Source organism: Podarcis liolepis, assembly GCF_965112155.1.
Source record: "Podarcis liolepis genome assembly, chromosome: 7".
Classification (NCBI taxonomy): Eukaryota; Metazoa; Chordata; class Lepidosauria; order Squamata; family Lacertidae; genus Podarcis; species Podarcis liolepis.
In genome coordinates this window covers 52,796,793-52,816,605 of record NC_139561.1, presented here as the reverse complement: position 1 = coordinate 52,816,605, position 19,813 = coordinate 52,796,793, and the positions used below count along the sequence as shown (strand labels likewise).

General features: G+C 39.8%; 1 protein-coding gene across 1 annotated transcript in view; it reads right to left on the bottom strand.

Annotated features, from left to right (window-relative positions):
• The window catches only part of NFATC3 (nuclear factor of activated T cells 3), a 50,753-nt gene that overhangs the window by 29,036 nt on the left and 1,904 nt on the right, over positions 1 to 19,813 (bottom strand). Inside the window, exon 2 of the mRNA XM_083514927.1 lies at positions 4,552 to 5,674. Coding sequence (XP_083371053.1) covers positions 4,552 to 5,674 — 1,123 coding nt within the window. The remainder of the gene's footprint in view (positions 1 to 4,551; positions 5,675 to 19,813) is intronic.

Sequence of the window (19,813 nt, the reverse complement as noted above, 5' to 3'; positions counted from 1 at the left end):
ATATGGCTAAGACTGCCTCTTTCTCAATAGATAGCTTTCTTTGATAGATGTCTGGATTACTTAAGATCACCTTCCATAATTAAGTGCTGTCCTCCTAACTTAATGCAATCCATGCAGCCTTTTCCAGGTTAGAAGCAGAACCCTTAATTAGCTAAGTCATCTTACCATCCACCTTTTTCCATGTTTCAGAAGATGAAAAACCAAGGAGGAAAGCATGCATTTCTTGTAAACTTAGGTGAATTTGTTCACCCAAGCTGCAAGGGCATATATGAATAAATAATAAATATAGTATTATCAAACTTGATAGAAATCATGAGAGTTCTTATTAGAATGATCACCACTTGTTGGCAACTGCTCTGTCAATAGCAGATAATAATAGCAGCTGTATTATAATTAAATGCATACACTTTATTCACTATTATTTTCTCCTCTAACATTAGAGGAAAGAGAATGAAGCACTGAGAATTCCTACAAAAATACCAGAAGAAATGTCAGCATTACTCAAAATAAGAGCTAAACTTTAAATAAGTAGAGGGGACCAAGGTAAAAAGCATATCTGCTAGCAATGTATTTTTGAGTAAACAAACTATCAGAGAAAAGATGCAGATTTTTTAAATGTTCATTAGGGAGAACATTACCCAAAAACCTTTTTTGCTTATTAGTATTTCTCATATCCCACCATCAAGAGAAGCCTGCAGTGAGAGGTCAATGTACTATTAAGAATGCTACACTAAATTGATCTCATTTATGAAAAACGAAACAAATATACACCACCACCTCAAATTACCCAGCTGACTGCTCCAAGACAGCTAGCCAATTTCACAGGAGGACAGAAAAATTATTTGCGACTAAAACTAGTCCAAGTATAACATATAAAAAATGGAAACCACTTAGTAAATCTAGCATCTGAACATAGAAACACTAATGACACATACACTGTAGTTCAACTTGACTATGACAGGCTTAATTGAATTCTTTATGGTTATTACTTAAATATTTGTTTGTCTGATAGCACAGCAGTTACCAGTGCCCAGTATCTATGGCAGAACTGGCTAAGAAATACCAAGCAAGAGAAGCATTGCAAAGCTAATGCAGAAAGTGTGTACTGCTTTAACATGCAAGTGGGCAAAGAGCAGAGTGATCAGCCACAAAACTCTTTCTATTTTACAGCTCTAACCTTGAGAAACAGGGGCAATATTGTTAAACCTAAGTTCTTTTGTCAAACTGCATGTCAGGCTACTGGCTGCTCTTAGGCAAATAGCATCAATTGCCCCAAACCTATTTACACAAAGTATAGCAAATGTTGGGATGCATGGTGGCACTGTGGTCTAAATCACTGAGCCTAGGGCTTGCCAATCGGAAGGTCGGCAGTTTGAATCCCTGCGACGGGGTGAGCTCCCATTGCTCAGTCCCAACTCCAGCCAACCTAACAGTTTGAAAGCACATCAAAGTGCAAGTAGATAAATAGGTACCACTCCAGCGGGAAGGTAAACGGCGTTTCTGTGCACTGCCCTGGTTTCGCCACAAGCGGCTTAGTCATGCTGGCCACATAACCGGAAAAACTGTTTGCGGACAAACATCGGCTCCCTCGGTCAGTAAGCAAGATGAGCACCGCAACCCCAGAGTAGTCCGCGACTGGACTTAACTGTCAGGGGTCCTTTACCTTTATATAGCAAATGTTGCCTTAGCCTATACTGTTCATTTCAAGGTTTTTTCCTCTCTCTTTTGCTTCTGACCTTGCACTACACAATTTTGAAGAATCAAGTACAGTGGTACCTCGGGTTACAGACGCTTCAGGTTACAGACTCCACTAACCCAGAAATAGTAGCTCGGGTTAAGAACTTTGTTTCAGGATGAGAACAGAAATTGCACAGCAGCGGCGTGGCGGCAGCAGGAGGCCCCATTAGCTAAAGTGGTACCTCAGGTTAAGAACCGTTTCAGGTTAAGAACGGATCTCCAGAACGAATTAAGTTCTTAACCCAAGGTACCACTGTATGTGTAGGTTATCTTCCACTATTACATTGGTAATTGAACATGGAGCTTTATTTAGGGAAGTCTGGATGCTCCAACAGCCAGTAAGTTTGTCTTTCTGGCTCCAGTTCCTAGGAAAATGCAAAGCAATTGTGGTTTCAGGATCAAACACTAATGCTTAAGAGCACCAAAGTTTATTTAAACTGGTGTCAGAATGTTTGCCATTGCTAAAAGACTGAAAATCGGAACACCACAGGGCAAACACACGCACCTGTGTTAACTTTTTAAATGTAACTGCATTTTTAAAGATCCATTAGACGGTGCATAAACATTAAGCTGTTTATTCTTCTAACACCTAATAACTTCAAAGGTACCTGCTGAATTTATGGGGACATTTATTCCCAGGTCAACAAATGTATTTGAAGGCTTTGTTTATTTAATGTAGCTTAGTTTCTAATGTTACTGAGCAATACACAGTTAAGATATATTTTGTTTCTGTTTAGGCAGTCACCAATAGCTATGGCTGATAACCCATGACTGATAACCCTAAAAGGATTAAAGGATTGTTGAATTGCTAATTCAAAATCAGAGTAAATCTAAAAAAGCCTTCTGATTTCAGACATCTGGCTAGTAAACAAATGTTAAGTAATAATACCCAATTCGTTCCACTGCACTGATAAAAGAAGGGAAATGGGTACGCATTATTTAAAGCACTCTCATTTTTCTATCAGGGAGATCTAAAGGAGAAGAGTGGGCTCAACATACCCAACATAAACTCTGTGGGCTGTATCCAACTAAATTCTACTTGGAATAAACCCACTGAAATTAATGTACCCAAGTTAGCCTTGTCCATCAATTTCAATGGACCAGATGAAATTATCTGAAAAAACCAACCAACCAAGGAAAATTGTGGTAATGCAAATAACTACTTTTAAACATTGATATGGGCACTGCAGAGGGCCTTTAATATATGTGAGAGTAAGAGAATAATATTTTGATTGAAGGCAGTTGTTAGAATTATATGTGACTAACATTCCCATTTTAATCCATATCAGCTAGTAGGAGGGAGCAAACATTAAAAATTGTGCAAAAATGGTATATGATGTGTATGAGACTGTTTGAATTGAAGATATCTAATTCAATACAATGATGGAGAGGATACTGGAAACCAGGGTTATGAAAAAGTGTTGCAGTTTTGGACTTTGCTGAATTACTAAAATGTCTGGACAGCAACTTCTGAAATCTCTGGAACTGGCCTTGCTAAACACTGTTCAAAACAACAAGGGGGCTTGTCATTTCACGTCCCTAATTGGATATATTCGTGTAGCTGCCCAGCTGAATATTGGAAAGACCTAAAGTGTGCTGTGTTAACCATTGAGGGGGGGGTTCCCCCAAAAAAGAATCCTGAGGAAACTATAGTTTACCCCTCACAGAACAACAATTCCCAACACCTTTAATAAACTACAGTTCCTGGGGTTATTGGGGGAAAGCCATGTGCTTGAAATATGTGTTAAATGTGCTTTAAATGTATGGTTTGGATGTGCCCTACTTTGATCATAAGATTCTGAACATGCTACATTCTGGTGGAGAAAAGGGGGAGGGGGAGAGATAAGAGGTGAAATCCCTATCTGTTTCTACACTACATCTGTAGAACATCTAGCAAAGGACAGAGTATAGTACCATAACAGCAGCATATGTGGTCCTCCAGATATTGTTGGACTCCAACAACCATCAGCTCCAACCAGCGGGTCAATTTGCAAGCTTCTCTCTGGAAGTCCATGTTTGCATAGTCATGCTAAGCCATAGTTTGGCTCACCATGTCATGTGAACCGGGTCATTGTGGTTTACTTTGGATACACAGTGTTCCGTTGCACCAGAAGCAGTTTAGTCATGCTGGCCACATGACCCAGAAAGCTGTCTGTGGACAAATGCCGGCTCCCTCGGCCTGAAAGCGAGATGTGCCGCAACCCCACAGTTGCCTTTGACTGGACTTAACCATCCAGGGGTCCTTTACCTTTTTACCTTTTTTACAACACTAAACTATGGGCTTGTGTCTCTTCCCGCCCTCTTCATTAGTCTCTAATTCTCTGGCAAAGCTGCAAAGAGATCAGGAACTTTGACTTTCATTTTTAAGTGTTTGCAATTTATTGTTATATCCAAATCAAAACTGATTTATCTTAACTAATTTTCACCATAGCCTGGGGAAATAAGCCATGGGGGGGGGGAAATTAACCATGGCTAGATTTGTTTCCCTAAACCATAGTTAAGATTGACCAGTTTATCCATGTTCGAACAGTTAAAACTGGAAGTGAAACTTAAAATAGCTTAGCACTATGCTTGAATGAGTTCTGTGTCTAGGCCAAATTACCTCTACACGTATTCAATGATTTACAAGTTATTTAGCTGTAATTTGTGAGGCAATATAATGTTAAGGCACTAGGTGATTTGTTTTCAACAAAATACCTTACGAATACAACTGCCTAAAGAGACTTACTATCTTGTATTACAGTGTATCAACTTCTAGTCATATGTACATGTAAAGACAACAGCACAAGTAGTCCATTTCCCACAATTACTTACCGAAAGATAGGAGTATGGCCAGGCTTTGGTTTGTTCCAGGTGAAGTGTGAAGGAACAGAAAGAAATTGGTCACCAGACAAGTCTTTTTTTAACATATGCTGGGCTCCAGAGCTATCATCTATTGCTGTTTCAAGTGATGGTGATAAACTACCCTGTTCTTCAGAACAAAGCTCTATTTTTCCTGATATAATGGCAGTTTGATCCTCAGAGGTCTTTCGTGTTTTAAGAGGGATGTCAGTCTCTGCACAACACTGAAAAGGTGAAAGGCCAGGAGTCAGACCATGAAGAGAAGAATTTAGCCATGTGTCTTCAGTTATACTTCCCCTAGGAGAATGTCCTGGAGAGGGAGTTGGAGAATGGTGAGGAGAAAGTGAACCAACATAACAGATCTCAGCACTAGAATGTCGCCGTTTCCCACACGGTGATGTAGGTCGCGATGATGGTCTTGAGGTTGGCCTAGGGCTAAGCCAATTTTCATCTGTGATACTAGTCCTAGGAGAATGACAAGGAGATTGTCTAGGTGACAAGGCATGCCCAAATCCATAAGATTGTTGCCAGGGTTCATCCACTGGACAGCCCCTTGGAGAACCTCCAGGAGATGCCAAAGGTGATCCAAGGGTAAATCGAGCAGCAGCTTCATTCAGTTCTGAATCCACATCATCATAAATATGAGAAATCGACTCACAAGAGGAGGCATCCGAGAACCAGCTTCGGGAGGAAATGCTGCTGGCAGGACTTGGGCTAAGGGACGAATCCCTGTAAGATGGCTCAAGAGGAAGATACAAATGGTCCCTTGAAGGCCTTTCCATATATTCATTTTGAGGGCCATTTGTGTGCAATTCATTTTCACTGGCTTCTATTCCTTGATGACAGTTAGGAGAAATAGATGTAATTTGAATGCTAGGACACTCAAATGTCTTAGGACCACCTAGTGCACTGTACTTGGATTGTGGTACTTCACACATTCCTTCATAGCTTTTATGACCCTGCAGTCTAGTAGGCGAAGACAAAGGAGAATGATGTGACTGAAATCCATGACAAGGGATACAAATAGGATGATTTACAGATGGTGAATGATCTACACTGAAGATGCACACAGAAGCACAGTCATCAGGTTCAAGATCTGAAAGACAGACATTGAAGTGCAGTTATTGTAACTTGGTAAACTATTTAAATACTTTGTTTTAGGAATTTTTCATTACGCTGACATTTCTAGCAATTCCATTACCCTTCTTCAACAAAGTGTCCAAAACAGTTAACATTTCAAAATACTAAGAGAGCAATATAAAATAAAGACACAGGAGATAAAATTAATATAATATGACCAAATCATTATAAAAATTCATTCAACTTTTTTTTAAAAAAAAGTCTGATTCATTAATAAAAAGGTAACATCAGATGTGTACCAAGTTTGTTAGCTTCCTGTAAAATTTGAATTCTACAGAAAAAGAGCTTCTTCCTTCAGTATGCTTTTATTTAGACAAGCTGCCCTATCCTTGAAGGCAGACAATACTCACTACACTATTTAAAAACAAAAAACAAGCAGCCTATCCTTTCCAAACCACATGTACCAGATTCACGCGCATTCATTTTCTGTGTGTGTTCTTTCAAACAACGGTTAAAAAAACCTAGCAGCCTAACTGTACTTCACATTTTACTTCTAAAGGATCTCAGCACATAGCGCAGATCACACAAATGGCAACAGAAGTACTTCAATTATTGAAGGTCATACTAAAGCTGGGCAGCATCTTTCGCAAAAAAAGAAAAAGCAGCTTTGCTTAGAAGTATATCATCAGCTGGGAATATTATCTTCATATCTTTTGTTGAAGTCTATACATAATTTGATTCATTACTTACTGCCAGCATTAGTTTAAACTAGGAAGGTGATGCTTTCAATCCCTTCCTTGCAGCCCCAACCAGAAACAGCAGGAATATAGGAATCTGTTGTTGAAGAAGGCCTTGTACTACTAAAATATGCTTTTGCATCACATTGAAACAGGGCCTATAACTTTACAGTTCAGTGAAACAGACATTTGTGAACAAAAGATTCAAATGATAGTGTTGATTTACAATACCAGCAGAATGTCATTGCTGCTGCTAAACAAACAATACAACTGCTGGTTCAACATTGTTTGACACATTTCTCACTTGTATAGTGTAAATGCTAAATGTGCCTGTAGCTTTGTTTGAGACCAAGATTTGCAATATTCCTCCTTCTAGTATATCTTGACCCAAAAAAGGTCTAACTGGTTTATACAGCTACCCTTTCCAGCACAAAGGCCAACAAATGCATGTTTAAAATGTGGCTACAACAAAATGAGCACCAAACCTCATGCATTTTTAAACAAACTGATGTTTTCTCATTAGAGAACATAATCTACACAGCAGCAGCAGATCCACAGTATATTTAAGGCCACTTAATACATTGCAGAGTTCTTAAAACAGAATGCTATTCTGTATGAGAATGAATATGAAACTTTGAATAGAGACCATGGGCAAATGCCCTTATATGTGGGGTACTCGGTCAGATATACTTGGTCAGAATCTTCCTGCCTTCCCCACTGTGTATACACATGTAGAAACACACACACACACATGTAAAATTGCCACTCACATACTATGGCCCACACCAGGGACGAGGAACCTGTTGCTTCCTGTATGTTGTGGGACTCCCAACACCCATCAACACCAGCCACCAGCCACCAATTATGGGAGTTCGAGTCCAACCATATCTGGAAGCCTAAAGCTTCTCCAACTCTGGTCTACAAAGAGGTGCTGTCCATATAGGAATTGCACAACTAAGGGACATGGCCTTTTAGGACAATAATCTCTGCACTAATCCAGTGTCAGAGAAATGCCAAGTTGAGCTTTCCATTGTTTGTATATACACATGCCAAATGACCTTTTGTCGGTGATGGTACACCAGCATTAGGCTAATTCAACTTCACAGCACAGACTGCTATTAAAGCAATAAAGCCTGACCTAGACAATATGTAATACAGGCAACCAATTTACATGGGGGTTACATTCTGGAAGCACATATGTCAGTGGGGCCTGCGTAAGGCTGCCCCTGTCCCATCCCTGCCCTCACCCTGTTCTCACCCTTCTGTGATGTTTTGAGAGGTTTTCAGGTCATCTCCAAGTTCAGTGTGCTGCGCATTGTGCGAAGTCAAGCACATACTGGACACACCTAAATCACTCACTGCCTGTATTGTGCATATATGTAACTGAATCACTGAGCACAAAAGTTAATGCAGACTTCATATAAACCAGGTATGGGGAACCTTCAGCCCTCCAGATACTGCTAAACTGTAACTCCCATCACCGACAACAAGCATGGCCAATGGCCAGAGAGTTGTACTTCAACACTTGGATGCTTCCCCACACCTGATATAAACATCAGCAGTAAAAATACTAACCAGAAGCCTATCTTATGTATGACCAACAAGTCTCAACAATTAATCCCACATTTAATATTATAGCTATCCTTTAACTGGCATATATCACAGACTTTACTCAAGGATGACAAAAGCTTTGCTGTCATCACCAGAAACATTCTGTATAAGGTCACACCAAGTATTTCAGTTATTCATTGTGATTTTCTAGATTCTTGTACCAATGAGGGTGAATGGAATGGGAAAACATTATCAAATAAATTTAGACAATGCCAATATACAGTCTCTAGACAAGAATCCAGAAGCCTAATGTTTTGGCATCATCACAGAAGCTAACACAGTAATTAAACTGCCATATAAAAGCAAATTGTCCTCTCCTCCACACGTTTGAACCCAGACATGACAACCTCACATTGAACTGCATGATCAAGTAACTGTTTTTATAATGTAAGATATACTATAACCTTAGAAGATACCTTGGAGGAGCAACAAACGCTGACAACTATTAAAGTACATCGGCATCTCCCTTAGTTGGATGTGCTCCATGTGAGATATGCTTCTCCTTCCACAATAGTATTTTCTGAGAATATTGAGTCCAAAGAAACCACCTACACATCGGCCTGATTCACACATAATGTTAAACCATGATTTGGTGTTAAATGAAAACCCAACCCAGCATCTTGACTATGGTTTATTAATTATGGTCTGTTGGAAAATAAGAATCCATGGGATGCTCTTGGCTTAATAACCTTAATTGTTGTTTAGCATTATGTATGAACTGGGACATGTTATATGTGTGGTTTGCTTGTCCTGCCCAATTTACCCTCCAAGCTACAGAGATGCTAGCCAAGAGCAGATGAAAAATGAAACTGCTCTCACTGTCTGTGCCAGAAAATATGACATTGCTGCTAAGTCTGCCTAGTAACAGGATCCTTTCCCTGCCCAATTCCTCAACCTACAGCCTTTGCTTTACAGCTGTGACACATGGTGATGAAACCTTAAAGCAACTTCTGTTCTGTCCTCAACTAACAAACTGAACCTCTCTGAAGTCCCCCTCAAAAAAAATAACACATTCACTGTACATCTATGGTGCAGAGAAGACATGAAAATTTAAACAGAAAGTTCAAGTGATTATTCTCCATTATGTATGGCTTTCACTACATTACCCAATTTTTAATTGTTTAAAAGGTGCCTTTTACTAGCATTTGGCAAGTCATGCCTGCACATATTGCAAGTCACAACTACACAAATGAATACAGTGCTTGTCAACATGTTTTAAAAGCAAGAAAAACACCTCAGCTAAGATACCCACCCCTAGGGTATGCCAACAACTCTCTCAACAAATTTCTCCTAAGTTCCCCTACAAACAGCTCATGATTAGTGAGGTCAGGGCTTTTTTTCATCCGGAACTCACTGGAATTCAGTTCTGGCACTTCTCAGGTGGGTGCCATTGCCATTAAAGAGAACAAGGGAGGCGTTCATGAGTTCCGGTACCTCTTTTTCCAGAAAAATAGCACTGAATGAGGTGAACGCTTAGCCACAAGCCCTTCCAGGACAGCGCCATCGGCAATGGCGGAGTTCCTCTGACAGAGAGGAACCCGCTCCGTGAAAATCGGGTCTTGCCGCCGCGTTGAAGGCGGAGACCCTTTAAAAATCCCAGGCGGAGGAAGCCTGGGAATGTGGGATTCGGCTGACACCAGGAGTGCCTCCCCTACTCGCAGGGAAACCCTTTTTGGGGGGTCCGAAGCGACGTGGGGTGAGTGGCGTGGTGTTTTGAATCAACCGCTACTTTTACGGAGTGAAGCCGCACAGCCGTTGCCGGAGAGCGCTGACTTTTTCCTGTGGACAATTGGACTCTAAACAAGTACCCGTGAGTAGAACGAAAAATTGGATTAAGTATTAAGTATTAAGAAATATGTATTAAGTATTAAGAAATATTCCTGTTTAGAACCTTCCCGTTTCGGTGCCAAATTGAAATAGATTGAAGCAAAAACTTTGTAAGCTAAAGTCTGGAAAGTCGTATATAAAGTTCTAAATCTCCTTCATTCATCACCACCAAAACCCCTCTTGGAAGCAGGAGAAAAGAGGGGGATTTTTGACTGTTTAAGCCTGCAGGAGAGAGAGTAAAGAAAGATAAATTTTCCACCGTCTCAAACCTGGGAACGGGGTGTCAGAGACAGAAATTTATGGGGAAAGTTCATCGACTGTGAACGGAACGTCTTTTGACAGATAGTAAAAAAAAGAGAAATATATTGATTCCAATGTTGCTTCTTGCAATCAAAAGAAACAAAGTATTTGAAAAGTGAAAGTAAGTTTTCCTTGTTGGTCCTGCTTTTAAAAGATGGATACAAATAGAAATTGTCTCCTCTAGAGGGAGCTTGTTAATTTGTTGCCGGAGCAGATCTGGGGACCTCACAGCTGTATGATTAGGATCGTGAGACCAGACTCTAACCTTGGGGGGGAAAGTGTGTTTACAAGAAGTCTTGGTGCTTGCTTTTTGCAAGACAAGTGCCTTGCTGGAGCAGATGCATGAGAAGATGGATTTGATGACTGTTGCAGTTAAAAACTTTGGACAAACGGTGAATACCCATATAGAAACCATTCAGGAACCAGCTCAAGAATCTGTTTTGATAGGGCAAGCGCAAGGGCAGAAGAAAATGGAGGAGGTTGTTGTTGAACCTCAAATAACACAAATGGAGAGATCCGAGGCCTTGCAGGAGTATAAGCCGCTGTTCTTGAAGTTTGAACCTGGAGTGGACCAGGGGGGGTCTGGAGTTGTGAGGGCTCTTAATTTTGGAAAGACTTTGAAACATGCTTTTAAATATTTTTTAGATTACAGTGTTGACTGTGGGGAATGGGACTGTGGGGAATGGGCTGATCTGCTGAGGAGAGATGGAGATACTTTTGGATTGGAGTCCTCCCGAGACCTACCCCCCAATGAGAAAGGGAAGAAAACAAGAAAACGATCAACAAAAGATGAAGTAAAGGGCAGGTATAAACAAGAAGACCACCTGCAGAAGGGACATGGAAAAGATTTAAGAGCCTCGGACATAAGAGCACCGGGTTGATGGACTAGATAGATGAGAAAGGACTGACAAAACCCGAGACCAGGAAGAAGAGACGATGGATGAAGATTGGAAGAAAGTTTCAAAATTTATTTAGAAAAGTATTGTAAAATTAATGAGTATTAGAAAAATGTTGGAATGAAATTATTTGGCCTTAGCAGAAATGTCAAAAAGAATTATGAAAGAATATGTTATGGTTAAAAGAATTTGGTATATATAAGTTTTAAGTTTTAGAGTTTTTTAGGTAAGACAAGGTTAAAATAGATTAAGGTAATTTAAATGACAGAATATTGTGAAAGATGGAAAGGATTTGCTGAGATAATTAACAACTAGAATACAAAAAAGGGAGGTGTGAGGTCGTTGAAATAAGTTAATGAAAGTTGAGGATTTGGGAATATTAGATTTGTTTTTTAATTGTTTATTTTTGTTTTTTGATTTAGATGTATTGTGTGTTTTGTTCCTTCTTTTTTACTTTGGTTTTTATTTATCTGTATTGTTTAATTGTTATGTTTATCTATTTCTTTATCTCTTCTTCTCCTTTTCTTGTCTTTTCTTTCTTCTTTCTTTGTAACTTTAAAATTCTCAATAAACATCATTTTTTTTTAAAAAAAAAAAGAGAGAACAAGGGAGGCGTTCATGTTGAGTTCCGGTACCTCTTTTTCCAGAAAAATAGCACTGAATGAGGTGAACGCTTAGCCACAAGCCCTTTTTCGGACAACATGCCAACATGTCAAGCCAAACCTTAGCTTATTTCAGTGCAGTGCAACAGTAAAAAGAACTTGGAAGATGCAAAGTGGATCACATGACCTTGCTAAGTCATAGTTTGGCCTACAAGTTATGCATATCACCTCTCTATGGTTTACCTTTGGCTTAGTGCAGGCATGGCCAAACTTGGCCCTCCAGCTGTTTTTGAACTACAGTTCCCATCATCCCAGACCACTGGTCCTGTTAGCTAGGGATGATTGGAGTTGTAGTCCAAAAACAGCTGGAGGGCCAAGTTTGGCCATGCCTGGTTTAGTGTGATGTATAAACCAGACTAATGCATTCAATACTGTACTTGTGTCTATACCAACTTTAGTGTGCACCCCACACAACTAGGAAATCAGTCACTACAATTCCAATCTTATAGAAAAACCAAAGCTTGGAAGAAATAACTTGCTCCAAGATTCAAGGCTGAACTGGGATTTGAATCCCAATAACCAGTTCCAAAATTCAACCATTCTATTAACTGGCTCATAACTTCACTTAATTATAATTGCCTCAACTGTATCTGTCAGTTTCATTTTCAAACAGTTTTTTAAACACAAACAATCCTTATCTCATATAAACATAACTTTTATTCTGCAATGATTTGAGGCAAAACATGAAAGCTTACTGTATTCGTTATACACAAAATAAGGAAGACTAAAAATTAAGAGATAAATAAGTCCATATGTTACGTAAATTATGATGAGCTAACCAAATGCCCAACATCTTCATGGCTGTGCTTTGTTCTCCATTTATGATAACACTCACTGCTGCAGATTTATAAACAAACAGAACTGAAAGCTGGTTAAATTACTAAGTATTCTGTAAAGTGCTACAAAACAGGCAAGTTGTGCAAGAAAATAGTTAGAATTCTAAATACACCAAGCTCTTGGGCACCTGCTCAACATTTTAGTCTTACAGTCTCTCTCAATCAAGTTCCACTGGTTTTCTCCAGAAAACCACTTCAAGTAGGATTTTATTTCATTTACTCATTCACTCAAGAAACAGTTTTCCCCACCATGAAGTTTGGTAGTGTCATGATGACCATCTCAAGCTTGTTTAAGGTAGCAAAATGCAGCCACAAGTCTCTCAGATAAGACTCAAATACCACATGTTTCCTCTGGAATGTACCTACTATAACATGTCAAAACCTTTGTTTTTTGGCAAGACCAATCCAGAACATTCTGACCACCTGGATTACTGCAACCATATTTTCTAACTTTTTACAGCTCAGCCACCTGTAACCAGAATAAGGCAGCCACATCATTCACCTTACGTAGACCTTGCAATGCCTTAGCTTGCTTCACTGGCATCTTGTCCTCTTCAACAACCAGCACAAACTTCTTGTCCTTAATTTTAAAGCTCTCCAAAAGCTTCATATTCCAAGATATTACTGCCCATGATTATCATACCTCCCAATTACTACCTTGAAGCAAAACCTCAACCTAAAGACCTACTGATCACTTAAAATAATATTCTCCCATGCAGGCCTTTCCTCCTGCTGGTGCTACCTCCCAGGATACATACACTGCATGAATCCATCCTTTAAATCCCTCCCAACCAACTCCTTCTGTGAAACCTCTCATTCCACACAAAAATTATTGTGTATTGTATTGCTGCACAATCATCCTATTACTTTTTCTTAATCTTCCTCTCCCTTTTTAAATTGTGAGCTCTTACAGACAAGGAGCTGTCCTTTGGCTTACATTAGTCTGTAAACTGACAGGTACATAAATGGCACTAAATAAAACATTTTAATGGCCATTATCTCTACAGTTTTTTTAGTTACACATGAAAGAAGCTTTCCCTCCTAATTAACTAGGAGAAAAGATTCTTTTGCTCACTTAGGAAACTTCATCATGCTAAATTCCACCACCAGCTCCTCCTCACCTGCTTCCAGATTTTTTAAAAAAAATATATATGCCTATTGTCAATGATGCTGCTGTTTCTAATTTGTGCATAGGTTAACAACTATGATATTTATCTTGTTCTCAGAATTACATCCTCTATACTTCACCATATAGCTTATGAGACCAAAAGGCAGGATATAAATGTTTTAAATATGCAGTCACAACCATGTTTTTAAAAAAGGGTAACAGGAGGCAATAAGTTATTGTAATTTTCAAAACATGTACAAATATGTTCGTGTGTGTGTTTAAAGGGTTATCAAAAGTGCAACTCAGTCAAATTTTCTCTCAAGAAAATTCATGTTACTTTCAAGTAAACTGGGAAAGTTTATTTAAAAGAAGCAATATACTTTCATAAAATATTACAACATGGACTTGAAAAGGCATGTTACTTTTAACTCCTACAACCAATGTGATATCCACATCAACATCATCTGCCCCATTTCTTCTCTTAAAATCTAAGAGAAGAGGAAGGCATGACATGAAAGCTGAGGTTCATTCAATAGGCTGGCCTGGTTTGTACATCACATTAAACCATTGTTAAAATAAACTATGACTTAATGTAAATAAGCATTGCTAAAATAATGGGTGTTTCCTTCCTCCTCTGCTCCTGCTGCTATGCTGCCAGGGAAGAAGCCCACTCAGCCTTTTCATGAGGCAGCATTGCAGGACAGAGGCGGCTTCACTGGAGCCCTGACAATGGAATTCAAACTGGCTGTGCCCTTCCTGATTGGCGGAGGGGGTATAATCCCCTTCCGTCTATCAGGAACCGTATCCTGGCCTGCTCCCTGCTTTGGCAAATCGGGATGCAGCTGGGGCTTGGGCTGTGCCGGGGCGGAGCCGATGGAGCAGACAGTGGGCTTCCCTTGGATCCACCCCTTTCCCATTTAAGCAGCCAGCACCTGGGGCTCAGCCTGTTTGTTCCTGCACCGTGTTTCCCCGCCCAGCCACCCTCGGTTTAAGCTGATAGTCATTTACTTTGCTGTGGATATGGTGGTCACCGTCATTTCAGGGGCTGGGAAGGAATTTGGCCATCGGGCTAATTGACACTGACCCAGTGGTTTTGCCTACCTCACAGCAATCATCACAACTGGTTGGGAATTGGGGCAATCCTTTGTTTTGGATGGAGGGGAGGTTGTAGTTTCCACCTGCCCCTACAAACGCTGGGGTATCCAGGGATCCAGGGGGAATGGCCATGTCCGCGTGCCCTGCAGGGCCAGGGCTGAAGGCACTCCCCCAGACGGTGATCCCTGTGGGGGTCACCCTATTGCATGTAAGTCTTAGGAACCCCCACCTGGATTGACCATGCATCACTTCTGGCAGGCGGGCAGGAAGTATTTAGATTGCCCAACGCCCAAGCCAAACCTCTTTCATCTGCATTCAATAAAGTTGTGGCCTGTTTTGACCCAAAGCCAATCTCATTGGTCTCTTATTATTTGGGTTGGGGTATGGGAAGTCTGATGCCTGGTCCTGAAAGCCATGCTGTGTAGCATGTGGTGTCATCCAGACTCGGACCTTTCACTCATAGTTTGGAGACAAAGTCACAACCTTGGTCTGGATAATACAAGTGATACCATGGGCTTGTTTCCCAGTAGCTTGATTGCCAGCATATGCCAGCATGCAGCACATTCACATTAAGCTACAGCTTATTTTAACTATGGTTTGACAGGACATGTGAACCAAACCACTTTCCCCTCTCCTCCATTCTGTGGTGACTGAACGTTTTGAGGCTCAAATTTTAAGCTATCATATTTCACCAGGTCCAGTTAAGATATATACCATGCATAGCTATAGTAATTTGAACAAAGTAAAATTAATAAGTATGCAAAATACTATTCAGGATACCTATTCCTAATACAAGCTATTTTGAAAGCAACTACTGTAGATTTGTTTTCTTTCTCTGCATTTAAACAAACTACCACCATTATCCTCCCTATCTTCAGAATTCAAGGAAATTTTGCATCTTTATTTGCACAAAGTTTGGTAATATTGTGTGTGTTATGTTCGGCACTTCTTTTTTCATAAATGCAAATGGACAGATACAAACAAAGGCAGCAACAATCAGTGCGAACAGACTAACACTGGAACTAATTATGTGGGGCTTATTTTAAGTAGTCATCCACAAAAAGTGTTAAGTCGTTTACAATATGAAGAAGCTTGCAGTGTGAGCTTATAAATACAATACTACCCTGTCAAACTCTTCATCCCCTTCCTCCATTAAAACTGCCACAATCCTCAAAGAGCAGCCAAAAAAACAACATTGCACTTTCCAATAAATAACTTTGAACTTTTACAAAATGTCAATACATAAACAGTTCAAGCTATTTTAGCCTCGGTCCTCTTTTTATTAGCAGCCTCATTTCAGCAGTACTGTCAGTAATGGGTTTCTGCACATACCAGTTTTATAACTCTGAATTCTGTACAGATGAACTACCATAGCTACCTGATTTTAGCCAGTTAAACACATTTTGCAGCCAAAAATCATATTTAGTAAGAACATTCTACAGTATTTAACAAGAACAAAGGCTTGGTATATAGATACTGGTGTGATGATAGGGTCTAGAAGACTGTAGGATGAAACAGAGAAACAGGCTAAGAGGAAGGCACATTTGGCAAACCCTCACCATGATCAACTCCCGCCTGGAAACCTATGTCCCCAATGTGGAAGGACGTGTGGATCCTGAATTGGTCTCCGCAGCCACTTATGGACTCACTGTTAAGACTGTGTTCATGGAAGACAATCTTACTCAGCTACGAGTGATCACCAAAGAAAGAATAAAGAAAGAAGATCAACAGACGGAAGACTTCTGTGGGTTTAAATTTATGATCACCCAGTCCCTGAGTCAATCTTTAGTTTTTTAAACCATTTTCCTTTGGTGGGAAAAGCCTGGGGCCTGGACTGTGGCATCAATTTCTAAGGGCCAAAGACTGCTCCCCCAACATGCATGTCACCACCGTGTCCCTAATTAAATTCTAATTTGTATGGATTTTAGCCATAAAGTGTTTGGGGAACCTATCCAGGCTGAAAAGGAATATTTAAAAAACAGTTCATCTCAACTCTAAAATCCCTCTATTCATATCCAATTATTAAGGAACATCTAGTTACACTGGACCTATAGCGTCCCAGTTGAATTATCTTTAAAGACTTCCTGATTCTATCACTTGCATGCAGATACACAGCCTTTCACCACAAGGCATGGCTCAACTTTACATCATATTCCTGCAAGTTCCCTTCCGATGGACAATATCCTGTCCACACATGCAGCGAATGTGCACTCTTTTATAGATGAAAGGATACACAAAACTTGAAATATATTAAAATAAAATTAAGCAAAACAAAATGATGAGGTGCTAGTGCAGAGGATTTGCCTTTGTGCTACTTGCTATGGTGCTTCATAAGTGGAGCTGCACAGTGGCAGGCAGTATGTACAATTTTACTGAAGACTTTAAAGCACACAAGGAAAGGAATCTCGCAAGTGTGAAGGAAAGGACAGTTATGGCACTTGCCACTTGCTAATGTCAGTATGATATAGTGGTTAGTGTGTCTGACTAGCACCTGAGTTTAAATCCCCACTTGGCCATGAAGCTTGCTGGGCCAGTTACTACCTCTCAGCATAACCTCACAGGGTTGTCGTAGGGTTTAAATGAAGGGGAGAAGCTTGGAGAAATGCTCTTCTCAGGGAGGCAAGCCTGGCAGCATCATTATCTGCTTTTAAACACCAGGAAAAGATATTCTTATTCACCCAGGCTTTTGGTCCTCAATTTGGGGGGTCCATAGATAGGTTTACTGCCTCTTCTTCTACTCATCTTTCTAATGGGATGAGCATTTTAGGTTCCTGTTTTAATGTTTATTTTTACCCTGCAAATAACTTTTTCTGAAAAAGCAAGCAATAAACTAATAACAGTAACTATTCCAAATTAGAAAAACGTTCATGCCTATTCACCTGATGGGAATTCTTATGAGGAATACAGCTAATTTACAAGTCAATTAAAGATTAAGAACACTGAAATATAGGTGGAACCTGATGAACAAATCACGTTGAAGCAACTCATTTGAATCAACAATACTTGCCAATCTTTTTTTAAACAGTTTTTTCTAGTATATTTTTAAAAACATGAAGTGCATTTTCAAAACTAGACTTCCCAAAATAGCCATGTGCTATTTACGTATCATCTTCACTAACATCCTAAAGCGTTAGCCTTATTCCTTGCGTCCTTCATTTTTTTCTTGGGGGTATGTGGTTATGCTATGTTTTAAGAGATTCGTAAGCTATTCATTTCACAAAAAGAAGTGGCTAACAACGCATTTCCATGCTCAAATTAACTTTTAAGACACTAAATAGTTTAATACTGGATTACCATATAGTCTGCCTGTATTGAAACCAACTTCCTCAGAACGTGGCGAACTCTCCTTCACTGGAAGTTTTCAGAGGGAGGTTAGATGGCCATCTGTCTGTGATTCTTTAGCTGTGATGCCTGCATTGCAGGGGGTTGGACTAGATAACCCTTGGGGGTACCTTCCAACACTACAGTTCTATGATTGTGTCCATAATCAAGTTCTATGCACGTTATACAAATATTCTTCAACAACACAGTACAAACAAGATTACTGTTACCATCACTAACATATAACTTGGTCAAGGATTCGTTGAACGATAAAAGGATATTTTACACTGTGCTCTTCTTTAGAAGTAACCTGCCTCAAAATGTCCATAATCTTCACAGAGGCTTTCATCAAAATACTGCCAGTTTCAGTTCCTTCACACACTTGCTCTTTATTTCCTTTTTCTCAGCTTGTTCATAATCATCACGCACATGCTATTGAGACCCTGTTGCACTTATTTCACTAAGGCACCTCAGGATTCCTCAATTCTAGTTATGCAGCTTTCAGGACCACTGAGGGCCAAGGTGATTTGAATATACCATATTTACTCAAATCTAATGCTCACTTTTTCTGGCCAAATAACGTTGCAAAAATTAAGCTGTGCATTACATTCAATAGCACATTTACATTCACCAACAAATATGCTTCTGGTTTCAAGGTTCTGAAAACTGAGGTGTGCATTAGATTTGATGGCGCATTAAACTCGAGTAAATACAGTATTTATCTTCCACAAGCAGTTTACTTCCTAAGACAACAGCTTGACAGATTCACCACCAATTCCTCCATTTTCACACTACTGCATAGCCTTTGGCATAGCAGACTAGTCTGTTCAGGTTTGTTTCCCCCAGAGGAATGTTGGGGTTTTTTGTTGTTGTTTTTTTGGTAGTTGACTTCTCTTGTGTTTAAGTGGTTTATTTTTCTAAAAATTTTCTTGGAGGATAGAAACTTCCTACACTTTTTTCATTACAGTACTTGAATAATTCTTACAGACCATATACACTAAATTACTTTGTTATCCAACCTGCCATAAATAAACTACCTTAAAGAAACAACCCAAAATAAACCAAACACCTCCAGAAAACAGAATCATAAACCAGTGACTTCCCAGAAAGTTATGGAACTAACAGACCACATCACAAATAAATAGTCTGAATGCCAGCTCTCCCAGTAGGCTTCTTGGTTTGAGGCTTAAATTTGCTAAGTTTGGCAATTTGATTTAACATCAGTTTGTAAAAGCACCAACCATTCAAATAAAAGCTGGCTGCAGAATCCTCAGTTCAGCTCACTTAATGACCATTTGAAATTTGCTTTATCAATGAAATATTACAGCTGGGCACCGCAACCACCCACCCCTTTTCATATGCAAAGACAACTCCAGATAGAACCTCCAACCACCCCTCTCACTACCCGCCTGCTGCCTTAACGCCGCCGCAGGAACCTCTAAGAACACAGAGTTCATAGCTCAGTAGTAGAGGATGTGTTTTTCATGTGCTGAGGTCCTAAGTTCAATCCCTGACAGTTAAGAGGATCTCATATGACAAAGCTGGGGAAAACCTCTGGCCTGAGTCACTGCCAGTCAGAGGCAGCAATAGTGGGCTACATGAACCAGTTCAGTATACAACTGCCTCATATGTGTAAAATACACTATGTTCAACCCAAGTTATTTTCTATCAGCTTCACAGAAGTTTCTAAACAGGATATATACAGTCTCCCTTACCAAGAGTTCAACATCTCACAACACTTTCTGGGATCTTTGAGCCCAAA